At 37.0% G+C, this 18,520-nt stretch overlaps 1 protein-coding gene across 10 annotated transcripts in view; it reads right to left on the reverse strand.

Annotated features, from left to right (window-relative positions):
* Positions 1-1,401: 1,401 nt before the first annotated feature.
* Positions 1,402-18,520, reverse strand: part of ANKRD28 (ankyrin repeat domain 28) — a 123,617-nt gene continuing 106,498 nt past the window's right edge. For 8 of the 10 annotated variants that reach the window (XM_085573155.1, XM_021538156.3, XM_085573151.1 and 5 more), the window contains 9 exons: positions 18,200-18,317; positions 17,383-17,602; positions 16,257-16,344; positions 16,077-16,160; positions 15,398-15,543; positions 15,145-15,227; positions 14,924-15,006; positions 12,596-12,687; positions 1,402-7,474 (listed from right to left, as the gene is read on the reverse strand). In XM_085573155.1, the coding sequence (XP_085429281.1) occupies positions 7,188-7,474; positions 12,596-12,687; positions 14,924-15,006; positions 15,145-15,227; positions 15,398-15,543; positions 16,077-16,160; positions 16,257-16,344; positions 17,383-17,602; positions 18,200-18,317 (1,201 nt within the window). In that variant the 3' untranslated portion in view covers positions 1,402-7,187. Of the gene's footprint in view, positions 7,475-9,172; positions 9,278-11,457; positions 11,617-12,595; positions 12,688-14,923; positions 15,007-15,144; positions 15,228-15,397; positions 15,544-16,076; positions 16,161-16,256; positions 16,345-17,382; positions 17,603-18,199; positions 18,318-18,520 lie in introns of all 10 variants that reach the window. The other 2 variants (XR_014953250.1, XR_014953251.1) reach the window with 2 other exon arrangements.

An 18,520-nucleotide genomic window follows, 5' to 3' on the forward strand; every position in this document is an offset into this window, starting at 1 on the left:
ACAAGCCTGCAGTGAAGCTGCTTCTGAGTGAAGCTACTTACCACATGCTGAGGAGGTGTGAGAAGCCTTCTGCAAGGCTGGTGTTCACTAGTTACACACTGTAATGCATCCCATCATCTAATGGATGTGAACAGTTTTATTAAAGCTTCCTAAGCCATTCCTGTCTGAGGGTGGAACAAAACCAAACCAGGACACAAGGATTTTTGACATAGAGGAAATCAAGAGCAGCTTTAAACCACTCAGTCTCTGTTCCAAAATGAAACCAGGATTTGGGAATTTGTACTGATACTAAAGGAACTTCCTCTCTTGGACAGCAGGGGATGGTGTCTTTAAAGGACACTGCTCCTAGGAAGGATAACAACCACAGAAACTGTCCAGGCAGGAGTAAAAGCACACGAGTCAGAGGGGTTGGAAGGTTCCTCATAAGGATCTGTAGCTTTAGGATTCACAGTGATTTTTCCAGGTGGATGTCAGGATACTCTCCTTACCATGGGAGAAACACCAGAAAACACATCAAAGGAACAGCTGGAAAACAGAACCTTGGAGTTGAGCTATCAAGAGGCATGTGAAGAAGCTGAGGTAACACAATCTGTTCAGATCAGAGACCTTCACAAGGCCCAACTGGGCACAAGGTCCTTTAGGATGCTCTCAGCCACTGAAATAAAAACCCCAAATATTCACAGGCTAAACTGAATTATCACTCCATCAAGTTTTTAAAAGTCAACAACAATGCAAATACTTGGGAGAGTCACTGTGCACTCTTTTCTTCCTGCCCTGGGAGAGCAGGTGTGGGCAACACAGGTCAGAAATCAGAGATAATGAAACAAACTCATGGTAGAAGATATTAAAAAGTTGAAGTCATTAAGACTTTAATAGATTTTTAGAAAATCATGCAGATAGTTTGAGTAACAGTTTGGCAAGGGACAGAAAATACATGACAGGATACATGAATCACTAGATTTTGCTTTAAAACTATTTAAGCTATCTATTCTATTCTTTTAACATAGAACACCTGAGATGTCAGACTTACATTAGATCCCAGGTATAGAGAAGAAAACCTGCAAGTCTGTCCTTTGACAAGGCTTCAAAAGCAGGTTTTGTTTTGTTCTGTTGTAAACCTGAATAGCAAGAGTTCTGGCTGCATCTATTGCAATTTTAATTAAAAAAGGAAAGATTGTAAGGTGTTTTTTTCCTCTTTAAATATTTAGTGACACCATCAATCTGAAGACAAGTTTGAAAGGCTTTTTAGGTTCTCTATTATTCAACTATGTTTACAGTTACATAGGGGAAAACTGCAAGATCTCTTTCCTAACTTCAGCCTGAAAATTGCCAAAACATAGCACAGAATGTAGTGAGATAAATTTATCCTAATGTAAAATAACACACAGCACACCAGGGAAGCACAGATAATTTAAATACTGCTTTATTTGAAGACAGACAGTGTGCTAAAGAGATATCAGGTTGGAGAGAGCTGCAAGACATCTCCAAGTCCTGTAAGCAGGGAAAGTCATCCTTTCCTGTCAGGAAAGTTCAGTTGTGAGATGCGCTGTAGAATTTGAAAATTTTAGTCACATTTATAACTAATCTTCCCCAAGGAAAGGAAACCAAAACAGTCTTGTGATCTTGCTGGACTCTAGATGCCTGAACAACTGAACAAAATGCTCTTTCCAAGGCTGCCATTTCAGACCATTTTTCTCTCAGTAGGTCTGAGAGTGAACACAGATCAGGCTGGATGCCTGGGTGACATTCACCATTTCCAGCCAGGCATTTCCTTCTCCTGTTAAGCAATAAAAAGAAGGGATTTTTTGATAAGGCTTGCAGATTCTCATAAATACAATAACAGGATAGTTTCTTAACAACAGCCAGTTGTTTCATCATTAAAATTAATGCACAGTGATACCTTTACACTTAACATTTGAAAACATGGATATTACAGTGAGAGAAGGACACCAGGAAAAGCAAAAAGCCAATGCTATCAGCTAACAAAGATGACTGTGTTCTGTCTCTTCTCATTTCATAGAATATGACTGGAAAGAATCCACTAAGATCATGGGAGCCCAACTCCTGGCCCTGCACATGATCACCCCAAGGATCACACCACATTCCCCAGAGCATTTGCAACCTCAGGTTTCAGTCTGTAAAGTCTGGAACCCCATGTTTTAAAAATTCTTATCTTGTCTGATTCAGAGTTACAGCTACACATTTATATACAAAAAAATGTTTTCCATCCCAATCAGAATTCTACTCCAACTGTCCTGCCAGCTTCTGCAGCCTATTAAAGAGGATTATAAGCAAATAATCACAAATCACTGAGATTACTGCAAGAGGCAATACCTATCAATCTTGGATTTAAGGATTTGTGTGAATTGGCTTGACCAGCTTTACGAATTTAAATACTTACTTTTTTATGATATTAATATCAATTTTACAAAGTTTGAATTCAGACCTATGGAAGTTGTGTTAGAATTTTAAATTACTTATGAAGAGATTAAGAAAGACCCTTGTGTCTAAAGTCTAGTTAGTCTGATTCCAACAGGACTAGATTATCAGAAATTACTGTCAGTGGGAATCAATGCTTTTTATGCTTTTTAACCAAAAGTGTGATGGCATTTCTTTTGTGGATACATACCATCAGCAGAGGCCCAGGTCAAAGTTGTGGGAGATGAGGAAGATCCTCCTGCTGCTCCTGCAGCTGTAGCCAGGGAAGCCCATGGAGCTCCCACACTTGCCCTTTGGTACATGGAGCCAGAGCATGCAATTCTGCAGAAGTGCTGCTTCCATAAACATTTATCCTTTTTATTTAGGTTTCAGTTTTTGAAGATGTGAACTTCACTGATACAAACATGGAATTCAGTAGTACAGGCTCCCTGCAGACATCTGACACTGTTAAAAATGTTCCCTGATTGTGACAAACTTCTCACAAGCCATTCCAGCCAGTTCTTTGGGCAGTATGCACTGACACTTCCCATCTCTCTACACGCTGATCCTCTCACCCAGTTATTGCAGGAAAGAGTGCCACGCGTCATTTTCTTTTTTTTGCAAAAGAGAACTTGAATTACCCAAATACTTGTGTTATCCCCAACCAACTGCATTTAACATTCTCTTTTTCTCCTTTTTTTTTTTTTTTTTTTTTTTTTTTTTTTTTTTTTTTTTTTTTATACTAGATATAAATAGAGCATGTTATTCTGGGTTACTACGGTAGTTGTTTTGTTTAAATGTGTACAATCTGGGCAAGACAGGAAGGCCAAGTCTCAAATTAATTGGGTTGGAGGATCTGTAATCATTATCTCATACCCCTTTTAGTCATCTTCCCTACAGTTTAGGTAACAGCTTTGGGATCTTTAGTGCTCCTTTTAACATCTGTGTAGATGTTAAAAGAAGCAAAACTTTGAAGAATTAATTTTTAAATATTAACTTATTTTTCCAAACATTTGTTAATTTCTTAGCTTGGTAGCCCAAACCAGAACATAGACAAGGCAGAATTTTAAACAAAATAAATTACCATAAAAAACCCAAAACAACTGCAACCAAAGTTTAAAAAGTGCCTAGAATAAAAGGTCTGACTGTTCCACATATATTTATACAACTATTATGGAGACATCTAAGCATGGGAAGGCAAAATAACTTACAGGAGCAAATACAAAGCAGGACACAGAGGTTTTGTATGGAATGACATAGAAAATCTCCTCAATTGTGTTAGGGTCACTCTTAGGGGAAGACAGAGTGATTCTTCATCTTATCAGCATCCAGCATCTATCCTGCTACATGACACTCTAAAAGTAACAGCTCAGCCTATGAGGTCAATACTGACTTGGCATTTTCTCCTGCAGAACATTTATCCTGAGAACGGAAAACCCATAAAACATCCCAGAAGACAGAGTACACAGAAAGCTGAGCAGAACCAGCTGTCTTCATTCCTTAAGTCCATTTGATTTTTTTTTTCTTTCCAAGGACATAAAGGATTTCTTTTATTCTAATCTATTGCTTCAGTAGTCCAGTGTCATGGTTTGACACTGGCACAATGCCAGTGCCCCAGTGCTCGCTGCTCTCCCTTGGTGAAAATCCAGTTGATTGTTTGAATAGACTGTAAGAATAGCTGTGTAATATTCATCAGTAGAAAATCAGGAGGCTTTCTTTTAGAAAAATGGAGATTCCAACATAATTTTCTGGAAAGGAACAGGCCTCCAACTGAGGTATGAACAGTTTTTTTAAACCCCTACCAGACACCATCATCATTATTTGCTTTTCAGAGACAAGGAACCTGCTGTTCCTTGACCTCTCATTAAGGAAGTGGTCTCTGAGCACAGCAGCATGGTCTTTAAACAAATCATGTTCCATTTTTGAATTAGACCACAATCTAATAATAATCTCAATTATCACTTACTGTCCTACCCATACTGCCAGGCAGTAATAGAGTTTTGTTGGGTTTTTTTTTAACAAATACATGCAAATTGCAAGGTACAGGCTCACTGAATAAACTGATGATTTACAATGATGAGATACGCAAATCATGTAAATATGAATTCCAAAGTCGATTCAGGAATTTGTAATTAGAAAAGACAGATATTTAACTCAAAAAAATTAACAAAACCTAAGTTAAAATAATGCAATTTAATGCAGTGAGAAACTTTTCCTCAAGAGGTGAGTAGCAAGAAAATGAAAGGCACAATTTCTGATTGGCATAAGGAAACAAACATGCTCAACACCACTGTTTTCTTCATGTATCTATCTGTATTCTATATCCAAATCTCTGACTTTTCAACAAACCACTGCCATCTGAGCCTTTCCTCCTCTGTCACTTGGCCTCTACTGCACTGCAATTTTTCCATCAGGACAGGAGTGTCCCCTGCTATAGTTTGTGCCCTATGGCTACAGACACCACACAGAGATAACAGGTCATCTCCAAGTCAGACAGAGGGCAGCACAGATAATAAAGGCCTATTAATATCATCCTTTCACAGTCTTTTTGAATTAACATCAGACAGTTTCACAAACATAAACATGCAGCTGTTACCTTTTAAACAACGGACACACTACTTGGTGTTCTCATCAGCTTTCTCACAAGCATTTGAGGAAAAAATGGGTCCACGTTGCTTCAGCCTTTGAATTTAAATGGTTGCAGTGCATCCCAAGACAGGCCCATGTGGATCTTGTGAGTGCTGCCCGTGGCACAAACATTTCTGCCAGAGCCACATGTGAGAGGTTCAGAGGGAAGAGAGCACAGAAGTCACCACTTCCCTGAAGTCCTTTAACTCTGCTCAGAAATAAACAGGCACAAATGGTTAAGAAAGCAATATTTATAAGGAAGCCTAAAGGAATAATGAAGTAATGTAACACTTAAAATTACTTTAAGTAGCTCACCTTCACTTTAGAATTAAAATGCTGGCAAAGCCTTTATGAAGATTTTATAAACTTCAACAGTTTGACAAGAGACTTTGTCATTAATTCTTAGTACATACAAATAAATTATTCATTAGTAGAACTCACATTTGTGTTTTATTATACTCTGTAAAATATACAGGAATCTTGAAGTACTGAGAGAGTGCAGGTAAATACAGTATTCAAGCAGTCACTATTTCTATGTACATGCTCATTAATTTTTCAAAAACCCCACAAAATTATCAAATAGATCAAAATATTGTCCCATGTTTCCATACTATGTTCAGAAAAAGCAGCTGTTAATTTACAATATCAAAGATTTCCAGTTTCACAATATAAAAAAAGGATAAAAATGAAATTGGAATCAGTTTGTAGTAATTTATTTGTACTTTGCCAGGACACGCAAGGATTCCTTGCATGTACATAAACAAATTCATTTGAAAAGTAACAGTTATAGTTAAAGCAGAGCCAAATAAAGTAAATTCATATTTAACAGACAAAACTTCAGCTTACTTATGTCAGTTTTTCATTCTTCAGGCAATTAAAAAAACCACAGTAGTCTGTTATAAATAAAAAAAAAAATGGGCAAGTCTGAACTACCTTACAGGGACCTGTTTCTGCTGTTTATTTTCTAAATGGAGCACAACAAAGATACACAGCTCTTCCCACAGACCAGACACTGTACTTTTTTCTCTAATAGGGAAATATACGTTTAAATTCACCTCCCCTCCTCCCTCCCCCCTCTGTAAATCTGGGATTAAAAAAAAAAAAAAGTGACAGGGATATACAATTTTAATCTTACATACAAATTTATGATGTAAGGAAGTAGATAAATTACTGAAAAGAACTCTCAGTCACAACAGAGTTATCAAGACATTTCAATTCCATTTTAAGCAGTTTCATAGTTTGCAAGTTACTCATGTATTTTTAAATTAAGGAAAAATTCCATCCAAAACCCAAAAGTTAAAAAAAAACCTGTAACTGTGCAACAATTACTTCTTCCCTCCCACATCTCCCACCCCTTCCTTCCCTTATTACACTGTACATTTTTCACCCTGACTTCACCTTGTTAGCTGGTTTAATTTAAGTATTATAAAAGTATGACAGATCATTTTCATTTCACCTAAAAGAAAAAGAAAATAAAACTTAAAAGCACATCTGCTTTCTTTTATGGTACATTTAATAGTGTCGGAAGGCTTTCAGATGATTAAAAAAAAATAAAATTCAACATTTAAACCCAAATCTAAGCTTCCTTTTCAGAAGTAATTAAGGTTTGGTTGAAATAATTTCTCAAATAACCTATTCCAGTTTTCACAAAAACGTATTTAATTAAAAAAATCTTTAAGTTATTTGGTCCTTTGGCAATTTGCAGCACAAACAATGCCTACTGTACCAAACTCATTTATTGCCTTCAAAGTGGTTTTAGGTTTATTGAGAGCATTTGTATCTAGCATCCTTTGTCTTGTACAATAGTGTTGTACATTTACACCGAGTTGGGTGCCCAGTCGGCAGGAATTACTCCTGGCACCAGAAACAGAATGGTAGAATACAGTTAAATAAAACAGTTTTGACATTCTTTATTTTTTTTTTGCCATGGATTCAAAGTACTTATTCAAGAATTTATGCTTCTTCTGCAAAATATGCTCTTAAAAATCTTCCTAGAGTCTCACAGATTTTTTTTATATGTAACCACAATAAAAAACATCTTCTCAAAGGTGTGTCCTCCTGCATTCAAACAGCAACAGCTTTCTGATAGCACAATCTGACTTCCAGCATGAGGGTTCACTCAGACCTACAAAAAATATCTTCTAATAGGTCTCGGAATCTGAGTCATTGAGCTCGTCTTCTTCTGTGTAGGGGTAGCCACCTTCCCTGCCAATGTTGTTGAAAGTACAGTAGGAGCTGTGGTCACTCCTCATGATTGGCAAGGAATCGAAGGTGACAGTTTTTGAGGTGTTGGTGTAATGATTAATGGCATTGAAGGTGAGGGAGGGCAATGTGCTGCTCGATGACACAGGCATCATGGTGGCCAGGATGAGAGCCAGGCAATCGGCCACGTCCTTGTTGGGCGCGCAGGCCAAAGCCGGCGTGTAACCTGCAAGTCGAGAGAAAACAAAACCTTCATTTAAAATAAAGACTATGTACACATTTCTCCAAGTTCATACAATCTTTTAGCTGCAAAAGCATTTTACATTGCTTAGTTCCACACTGTTTAAAGAACCAAAAAAATAAAATAAATGCATTATCAATTAGTATTTTTAAATTTCTTGTTACAAAAACAATCTTGAAATTATTGGGCTTTGCAAAAAAGATGTAATTGCTTTGTTAAGCACAGCCAAACACTCTAGGCCAGTGAGAAAAGCCCAGTTCTGAAAATGGTGAGGAAGTCACCTGCCTGAGGAGAGACAAATAAAAGCAGCCAGCAGGGATAGGTGACAGCATTCACTAAAGAGCTACTGCAGAAACTACAGCTCAAACGTTTCTTCATCCAGAATCTCCACCACAGCTGTGCATCACAGACAGGTACTTCAATAACACTGTGCTATCTCAGTAACAAGCTGGCTAAAGGATCAAGGCCAGGCAATTGAAAAGGCAGAGTGTAATTACTTCATTGCAATAGTGTAATATACTTCATTACAATATTCAGTAACATAAATTATAAAGCAAATGCCTGATTTTTATTTGCATGGTATCAATTAAGAAATCCAGAGAAGTTTGAGTAAATGCCAGCTGGGTTAGCAGGCTAGAACTTGCAGGGAGACCACTTGGTTACCCAACTGGTCCAACCAAACTTCTGCCAGGCATTGCTGCTGTGACAACCCCCAAATGCAGGAGGTCTCGGGCTGTGGAATGATTTGCAGTCAGGTCACACAGCTGTGACATCTCTTCTGGGTTTCTGTGGCTCTAATAATCCTCCATCATTGTTTCTTCTGCAGCTTCCCCTTCTCTGTGTACTTGCCTCTATTCATTCAATATCAAGAAAAATGCTTCAAATTCTCCTCAGCAGAGATCCAGAGATCAGGCTTAACCATTTGGCTGGTGCCTGAGAGTGAGTTCTGGCACAGGTCTCGGTGCATCTACAGCACCAAGGGACTGTCCTTGGTGGTGCCACAGCAGCTCTAAAAGCAGGGCAGTCTCCTAAGTATCACCACAGATCAAGCTAATTCTGCTGCCAAGAGCAGGACAAGTTCCCCTCCCTGGCTCCACCCGGCAGCGTGTGCCCAGGTCACCCTGCAGCATCTCTCAGTGTGTGGGACAGAAATGCCCATAATGAGCTCAACAGGAAGACTCATATTCAGGTACATTTGGGAGTCTGAAGTCCTGCACTACCACGAAGTCCACAAGTTCAAGGTGTACAACATCCAAGTAAACAGCACACAAGTAATTTTAAAGAATAGATGGCTTTAACGCAAAGTGCATGACAGACTTCTATCCAGACTTTAGGAAGGCAGGGAAAACAAGACAATGCTCATTCTACCAGCAAGTGTTTCAACTACTTCAAAGGAATCATCTTTATTTTAGAAGTAGGTCCAGATCAAGTTTTAGGATAGAGCTCAGGAGCAGTTACTGTATTGTGCAACTGCACATAAGTATTAAACCAGTAAGCACATTATGGAAAATAACTGTAGCTAAAAATCAAGAAAACAGCAAGCAGGGGACAGTCTTGCAGTTGAACTATTATTCACTCAGGACAGACCTTGTGCTTGATGCTTTGAACAGAGCAAGACAAGAGTCCCTGCCCAAAGGAGCACACAATCCAAGGAAACACAGATAAGTCAAGCACAGAACGCACCAGCTGACCATGCGATAGGGCCGTACAGAAGTGCAGCGCAGCGGATGTTTTCATTGTTAGTAAGGTACCACAGCACTTAAACAGCTCAGAGTTAACAGTGACAGTCTGCAGAAGAGATACATTTTGAGAGGATTCAGAAGCAAGGGCCAGGGCTTGCCACACCTCGATCATGACTGTATTTCAGGCATATAAGGCAGAACAGAAGGCTCAGAACTGATACTCAGATGCACACCATTTAATATCTACAGTTGCTGGAGGTTGTATGAAGGTAAGATGACACACAATGTAAGTTTATTCAAGCTGGTCATATTCAACACCATTCCTTTCACTAATGTGACTTGATAAAAGTTCAAAGAAGAAAAACAAGCAGTCATCTGCTATTTTAAGGGTTTTATTTGTTTGTTTGACTCCTTCCCCCCTCCCCCTTTTAAAGACTTCTAGGGTCATTAATACACATGTTCCTTCTGGAGCAGAGCATCCCAGTTCATCATAAAAGGTCAATGTAAGGATTAAACAAAATACTTGCTTCTGTTAAAAGTTCTCCATTCTCTAAAAACTGTGTTTATAATTAATATACAATTGTAGGTCTCGAGCTCCTAGCTTTCATAAGCAGGAATGAAATACTCCAGTTATATTCTTGCCTTAGACATAGCAAGATGAAGTAACTGCTTACATCACAGAAGACTGACATCTGTGTTCTCCACCACATTAACTTATATTAACTCCACTATATCAAATTCAAATTTATAAGAACAAATTGTAATTTTATGTCACTTAACTGCAGAGTGATAATTCATAAGCCATGGAAACAGCAGACATAAATACTTTATATTTGCTTTGAAGATGATGTTGGTAAATGAACTGACTCCACTGAAATACTCTTACTCAGCTCTGCTGTAATGGTCCCCATAATCTGCACTTGTACCTGTGTAAGGCTTCACAGAATGACAAGAACAAAATATTTACTATCTTCATTTGTAGATGGGGCAATACAAATAGAGTGAGTTGGGGCAGCATCCTTGCACAACAGAAAACAAGGGTCTGCATGATGGACACTAACTTAAGGCTGAGGCTCCCCCTGCCCAAAGGCAGAGCTGCTCCCTCCCCTGGGGCTTGAAAGTTGCCAGGAAGGAGTCTACAGGAAAATCAGAGGGTTATTAATGTGGTCAGTGCAATGAGAGTTCTCAAGATCAACTGAATGAGGTATTAACAATGGGAAAGAGATGAGTCTGAGGCAGAAGTCATAACTACTTGCAGAAAAATTCCTCCCAGAAAACTGGACATCTCCAATATAAACTAAAATACAAGTTAAATGGCTGAAGGAAAGAAAAACCACTACAAAACAAAACACACAAAAAAACCCCTCCCCCTGAAATGTTGGTTGAGTGACAAAATAAAACTTCATATTGTGTCAAATGAAATAAAAAGCCAATAATTTCTTTTAAGATGGGAAAATTTGCATTAATAATGCCCAATTCAACAGAATTTTTGTAGATTAAAATGATGGCAGTTTCATCATGATTGGTGGAGAAAAATGGGAAAAAAAAAAAGAAATTTGAATAAGAACTGATACAGAGCTGAGAATTAACCCTCAATATAACTGCTTTGGGGAAGTATACTGAAGAATTAATGTTCTATTTCAGCTGCATGTAATCTATTAAGAACCAAGAGGATTAGATTTTTTTCTATTGACATTAGTTCTTAAACAAAAGATGCTCTATGACAAAAGCAGTGTGACTTCAAATTCAGAGTTTTAAAAATCTTATAAACTATAAACTGAAATGCAGATAACTGGAATGATATTTTTTTTCAAAGCTCATGTTTTTCAATACTGATCTACAGCTCAGATATAGCAGCAGAGGATTCAGTTTATACAGTTATAGATAGAAATACAGACTGCTTGCAAAAAGTCAATGTAGTTTTTACGGAAGGGGACAAATTCAAAGACAAAAAGTGGATCATCATAACAGCTGAGCCTCTGCTAATTACATGTTCCATATAGCAAGACAGGTTCCATGAAAAACACTAAAACTTTCAAAAACTAAAATTAAACTCCCATATCATCTAATTCTGTATGAAATGCCAATCTTGTTTGGCAGATCACTGAACTTATCTGGACTATGCTAAAGCAAGAGAATATCAGTGTTGTGATCCAAAATATTCTACTGCCTATTTCTTCAGTCAGAAAAAGCATTCATCAAGGCTGCTTAAAATTTTATAAACCAAGCAATTGCTATTAGAAAGAACCACAGTGAGGAAAAATATTAGATAGCGCTCAGACTTACTTTAAAATTTAAAATGTGAGCAGAATTAAAAAGAAGATTTTTAGATCCCCAGGCTTCCAGGGTACTTTGACACACATGGTTTTCCTCAGTTATGTCAAAGATCCATCCTAACAAGGGACTGGCTGTCTGTATATGAGAAGCCCACAAAAATGCAAATGTCTCCAGTCAGCATACATGTGATGAGAAGCAAAAATAAAAAAAGATATCTTTCAATATTTTCATTTTAGGAGAGTTTCTTTTAGTGCTTACTCTTGTGCCCTGTTTTAGGTAAGGAATGATCTTTAAGTCACCCATGTCACTTTAAGCAATGCAATTTGAGAAACACACTGAGAAAGTCACAATGAACATTAAAAGAGGAAAAACTTTCCAAACTGAAAATATAACTAGAACTATTAACTAGGCACATCATTTTTGGAATAAAAAATAACAAATAAACCCAAACAAAGTCAAAAAGCAAACAATCCATTGCCTCACTCCTCCCCAAATCCCAGCTACTGCTTTCACAGCATAAGAGACAAAGTTTTATGCTTTCAAAAGCACAGCTTTAGAGGACCACAGATATCTTACATGAAAATATGTGAACTAGTCAGTAAATCTAATTTTCTTTTGTTCTTACAAGATGTAGGATTTATTCCTGTGATAAAGCAGTTACTTCTTACTTCTAAGTGCCAAAAAACTCTGAAGAGCCAGAAGCTTGAGAACAGTAACTGTGAGCTGTAAATCATACTAGCTTTTAAAAGCTAACACCAATATACCTACTGTGACAAATCAAATAGCAATTCAATCCAGCTTAACAGCTGAAAGTTATATTTTATTTTGAGCATTATGTTTTTCTGACCATTTTTGGTATGCCAAAGCTAGTGCATTTATAAGTGCATCATAAAACTACTTTTATAGTGCATCATAAAACTACAAATGCAAACCAAACTCTTCTGTGCCATGACCTGCATTGCTCTGAAAGTTTTTACTCTCCCTACACTTCTGCTGCTTTGCTAAAATGATCCACCACCAATACATTTTTTTCTGTGAGGGCAACCTACTACAAGGCTCATCTGGAGTTTCCAGCGTTACTGCTTTTCAGGGAGTTGAGTTTACAACCACAGTTCCTTACAGGAAAACAAAGTTAGATTTTTCTTACCATTTTCATCTACAGCAAGTACACTTGCTCCCTTCCCTAAAAGCTCTTGAACTACAACCGTTAGTCCATTTCGAGCAGCAACATGCAGAGGTCTGTGAAGACAAGCAAACTCATATATAAACCTTAGAACAAGTCATTAAGTAAGATAGATAGCTTACATCTAGTTAACTGTATACTTACACTTCTATATTATTTACACATTACATAAATATTGTAGCTGTAATAACTAAGAATGGAAACTCAGCAAATCTCTTTTCTTATTGCTAAGAAACTCTACAACACTAATTGTGAACCTTCTTCTTTCCATGGCAGCACACAGTGAGGAAGCAGCTGCTAGTAAAGATATGCCTGCTTATTGACTTTATCATGTTAAAAAGTCAGAAGTGCTTGGCACCCTGCTGTTGATAAATCCCCCACTCAACTGCTGTAACAGATACTGTCACATGTGAGAGTAACTGCATATCACTGCCATCAGTCACTGGAGCTCTAACAGCAGAATGGCAGTCCTTGGCTGCTACACAGAAATACCCATAAGAGATGCAGAAGTACTTCATCAATTTGCCTTCTAGAAACCACTGTATTCCATTGTGATTAGAGAAGAAAAAATATTTCACAGTATAATGCATGAAGTAAGAAAAGCAGATTACTTTTCAAAACCTCAAACTACTAACCATAGATCAATTTTGTGTTGACTATAAAGTGTAGCTTTATCTCAAATATTCCAATTATATCTTTTTCAAATGCAACAGTTTTTCAAATTGCTTCCCACTGGCTTAAATAAAACCTTAATATCACTCAGCAGGAAACAGAATTATCAGCTTACTTCCCTTCTGCTTCATATTGCTCTTCATTCATTCTAAGATTCCCGAAGTTGTTTGAATTAACTATAAGCTATCTTGTGAGTTGGAAACAAATGCCTTATATATCAGAAATATAAAAGATACAAACAAGAGCAGCTGTATCTATGGTGCTTATATTAAAAGTATTAAAAATTCATGAATGACCACACCCCACAGATATACTGAAAAATCTGGTGTAATTAAAATAATTTTAATGTGGAGACCAACAATTTTAATGCTTATCTTGCCACAAAGAAGGATCTTGTTTAAGCTGTTCAGAAAGTCAATTTAGTTATTAAACATTTGCTAAAGCAGTATTATTTAAAAAACGGTTAAATCCTTGCAATTTATATAAACACTTTATGGAGGTGCAAATGTGTACCTATTTTATCCCATGACATCTCTTGATCAAACTACTTGAGCCAAGGCATCTGGGTGGAATTACATGAGCTTGTGGTAGCATACTTTCCCACATCTGTTCCCATCTCCTTTTTGCTTTTCCTTCTCCCAAGACATCCTTGCTTAAAGCCAGAAATGAGGCAATCAATCCTTTCGTGCTTTCTGGTTGTTTCATGCTGCCTGAGGTGCACCATGGTGAGCAGCAAAAGCAAAGGAAGAATTCTTACTATTTTAACTCCTTAATTCAAGCAGTTCTCAGGGAATACTTGGAAGCACTGTATGAGCTTGAATATGGCAAAATTCCAGAAAGGATGTAAGGCCAGAATAATATATGAGTTGCTTACAAGTTCCAGTGTAAGGCAGTTTTGGTGATCCTTTTTGTTTGTTGTTGTTGTTTTTTTTTTTTACCCCTAAATGGTCTGTGCTATCATTATTGAAGCAGTCTAATAATTCATGTGCATAACTCAGCTACACATCATGTGTCAAGTACTCCCTGAACACAAATGCATTCTCTAGAAGGAAAAATGCAGAAGAGTCATTTTAGTAGCTCATCTCAATTGGTATGACATACCACACATTTCTAAGGTTTCCTTCTGATGTAGGCTAACCAAATAGGTTTAATTCTGCTTGAGAGACGATATTCAGAAAGGTTTAAGAATAGTGTATTCTCCATTATATTTAATAGAAAAGAATGTTTGATCCTTAAAACATGAAACAGAAAGCATGCTGAAGAATAAAAGCACACTTCAGGCAGTTATTTTTTTAAAGTAGCCATCTTTGAAGACCAAGTCTTAGTTTGCCTCAAGATGTTAAATGGAGTGATTTTTAATCTCAGTGGATTGCAGCAACTCCACACATGAATTACAATAATTTAAGTTTTATCATTCTATTCACCCACAAGAAAAAAAACATCCAAAGCTTTAATTATGAGCAAAACACCATTTCAATTCCAAACTGCTTCACTCTTGGTACCTATTAACAGTTTAGATTCAATGAATTCGGAAAAAAAAAATCTGAAAAATATTCCTCTTTATGAGCAAGATGCACACCAAGAACTCATCTTTCAAACACCCTCCCTGCTGATACGTACGTTTGCAAGGCTGCGTTGGTGGCATTGATGAGGTTTCTATCCGTAATCTTCTCCAGGATTAACAAGGCACTAGTTTCATGACCCTTAACACAGAACAAACATCTGTCACATAACAGATATTCTTCACAAATTGCTTTGAGTGTTTTCTCAAAGTAACAATACTTTCAAACAGCGCTTGATGACACAAAGCTCAGCACTGGTAATTCAGACCGTGCACACACCTTGCTGCAAGCCAAATGGAGTGCTGTGTTCTTAGAATTGTCTTGCAAAGTCAGATCAGCCTTAGCACTGCTAACCAGCACCTCTGGGGAAATAAAGACTTTTATTAAGTAAAAGCATAGTCCTTAATATCTAAATAAAATGAAAACAGAGTTTTGGCAAAATATATTCACAAGAACATTAACTGTAAAGCTACTTCACCCACAGTAAGATTAACAGAGCTAAGAGCAGAAGTATATAAATCTTTCTCTTTACCAACTGTATTCGTCTGTCCATTTTCTGCAGCCATCATTAAAGGTGTTTTCCCAGAAGAATCTACAGCATTTACTTGAGCACTGTGACCAAGCAGAAGCTGTAGACACTCAACGTGATCTGTAAAAGCTGCTGCATGCAGAGGTGTTCTACAACAGATCAAAAGACAATATGGCCATGTTCAGCCATGCTTTCTACTGTATTCAATGGGGCATCCCTGCCTGTGATCCTACAAATAAAAAAGACTCTCCCACTGATCCTTTGCAATCAGTATAGCTGGAGTTGTGACTGCTGCCTTTAAAAAGTCCTTTTCTAGGTTCAACTAATGCCACCCATGCAGTTTATAATACAGATACAATTTGATTCAGGAAAAATAAAATATTCGTAAAGCTCTATCCACAAAGTGATAAAATTTAAAACATGTTCTAAGTTGCCTGTATAATAAAAAGCTGATTCAAATTTACTGAATCAGAACAGGATTTTAAAAACCTAGAATTTATTTCTATCACAAAAAGAAAAAAAACCAAAACAATAAAACAACAAAAAAAAACTTCAAAGAATAAAGCCAGGGAAATGAGGAATTAATGTTAAGTAGAAAATACAAACCCACCCAAACAACTGAAGAATTTAGCACAGCCACTGTATTATGTTACAAACATTCTTTCTGCATTTGCTTTCTTACCTTCCTTTTGAATCTGTTGAATTTACAATACCACCACCTAGTGTATCAATTAACATTTCTGCAGCACCTTCATTGTCATTTATCCTATAATGAATTAAACAGACTGTTATTTACAGAATGATAAATCTTTTGTTAAATACAGCAATGAAATTTATGAAGAATAATTTTACACTTCCTTACACAGCACAATGCAAGGGACTGAAAGAATTTCCTTCCATTTTCTGAAAAACTTCCTGTTCCAGAAGAAGCTCTACACAACTGTCGTGACCTAAAGCAAATGTAAGAGTTAGGTATTAAAAAGAAGGGAAAAGGTCTAACTATGGCATGCAATGAAAAATATGTATCTAAATTAGATTAATAAGTATTGTATTTGAAAATTTCAAAGAAAGACTGGTTATATTCAACAGGGCTGAATATTCAACATTTAGGAACCAATACATTCTTAGAATCGTGAAAATCAAACTGACACATAATAGTGTAAACCTTATGAAATTTACAAGGCACCTCATGCTGTCTGAAGAACATCCAGAACACCTAACTGAATTCTTTACACCTCTGCATTGCTAATTCTTCTGTACATTCATCACTTTGTCTCCATGAAAACATCTCCATCATTTGAGGTTTATTTTTGTTCTGCATTTATTTGAAATTATCACCCAGCTGCATCAGCTCAGTAGTTATTCATATAATAATAAGTGGTGAAATTAAGGTTTAATCTTTTATTTCTTGATTTTTCTCTATCATGTCATTCTGAGATGAAATAAAAAACAACCTCTACTATGTTCTAAATGAACACACAGAACAGAATCTTTAGCAAAGGAGCCGAATGATTTTCCTACATTTAAGGTCTCCCTCACTCTCAAATCCATTAAAAGTATCAGCGAAGAAAAGAAAAATTAATATGGAATCACTTTTATATGCTTGATTTTCTTATGCCTATCATAGTTCATATGAAGTTTAAAATAGATTTAATTTGAAACCATTCCTCCTTATGACATTTTTTTTTTGGGATGAGTGGGACACATTTCTATTCAAAGGTATTATGCTGAATTGCTTTAAAGACTCCTTGAGGCATAAAATTAAGATAGTACATGACAAAAATGTAGGACAAAAGTAAACATCTCTAATGTATTAGATGTTAATACATTCCTCTTCAAGATATCATGTCTGTCATTTTCTCTCATTCACTGAAAGGAACTGAAAGAGGATGGACTTTATATGTTGCTTTTGTATTAATATTAAACTATTAATACTTCTACCCCAATACCACCAAATAGCTCTAGGGCTGTATTTCAAAGCGTTTTACCATTATAGCAGGCCCAGTGCAGTGATGTGTAGCCGTGATTGTCTGCCATGGCAGGCGCTGCATCCACAGAAGCAGCTGACTGCAGCAGAGCTCCCAGGACACCGATGTGGCCACAGGCAGCTGACAAGTGGATGGGGGTCCGTCCCCTGCAGTCCCGTAGCAAGGACTTAGCACCATGCTGAAGCAATGCTTCCACACATTCCTCATGCCCAGTAACTGCCTGTGAGAGGGAGACAGGAAAAGGCCAGTTTGAAAATATTCATGTATATAAGCCAAGGTGTAGAACTAAAGCAAGCAAACCTCAGGCAAATTCTTGCATTTTTAAAACGTAATGAAATAAGCAAAATAAGTTGTTATTTTTATTCCTGAAAACAGACATTCTGTTGGGAAAATAGCAATGTATTATAATACTTATGACAGAATATTTTCTTGGAATACAACTGAATGAACTACTAATCTCTTGGGCTCATTCAATTTTTTTATCTGGTAGACACTAAAGTATTTGGCAAGTGGCATGCATCATACTTTGCTTCCTCCCATTAACACTACCTTCCTAACAACCAAAAAACTGTACTCTAGGACCTCTCCGGAGGGTCAACACTTTACAGCAAGATTAGGAGGTTCTAGAAGTCCAAAGGAATTCTGACGGTAGATAGCAAACAGGTGGAATCCACTTTTTGAATGCAACTAAAATAGAATTAAAAATTAAAATGGCAAAATGAGAATAATGAGAGATTCATTAACACAACATATGAAGTCTTGATTTGAAATTAGCATGTAGGAAACTGGAAATGAAAGAAAGGGAATATTCTCTTACCCCTCTATGTAATGCTGTCCTTCCCCACTTATCTTTGGCGTCTACATTTGCTCCTTTGTTAAGGAGTGAATAAACACAGTCGGTGTGCCCATTGAGAACTGACAACATCAGAGGAGTCCTAAGCAGAGGCAGAAATAAAGTGGAAATTTACACTTGGAAATTTAACAGACTAGCACTCAGCTCAAGTATAACAACTGCTATCCTTCCAATCAACACTGTTTATGTTATTTACATTATCTATGACCTTCCACTCATTTGCTTTTTCCATTTGAGAAAATAAAGTAACATGTCCCAGTTCAGAAATCCTGATTAAGTAACTAG

Source organism: Lonchura striata, chromosome 2 (assembly GCF_050655825.1).
Source record: "Lonchura striata isolate lonStrDom1 chromosome 2, ASM5065582v1, whole genome shotgun sequence".
In the NCBI taxonomy this organism is placed as follows: domain Eukaryota; kingdom Metazoa; phylum Chordata; class Aves; order Passeriformes; family Estrildidae; genus Lonchura; species Lonchura striata.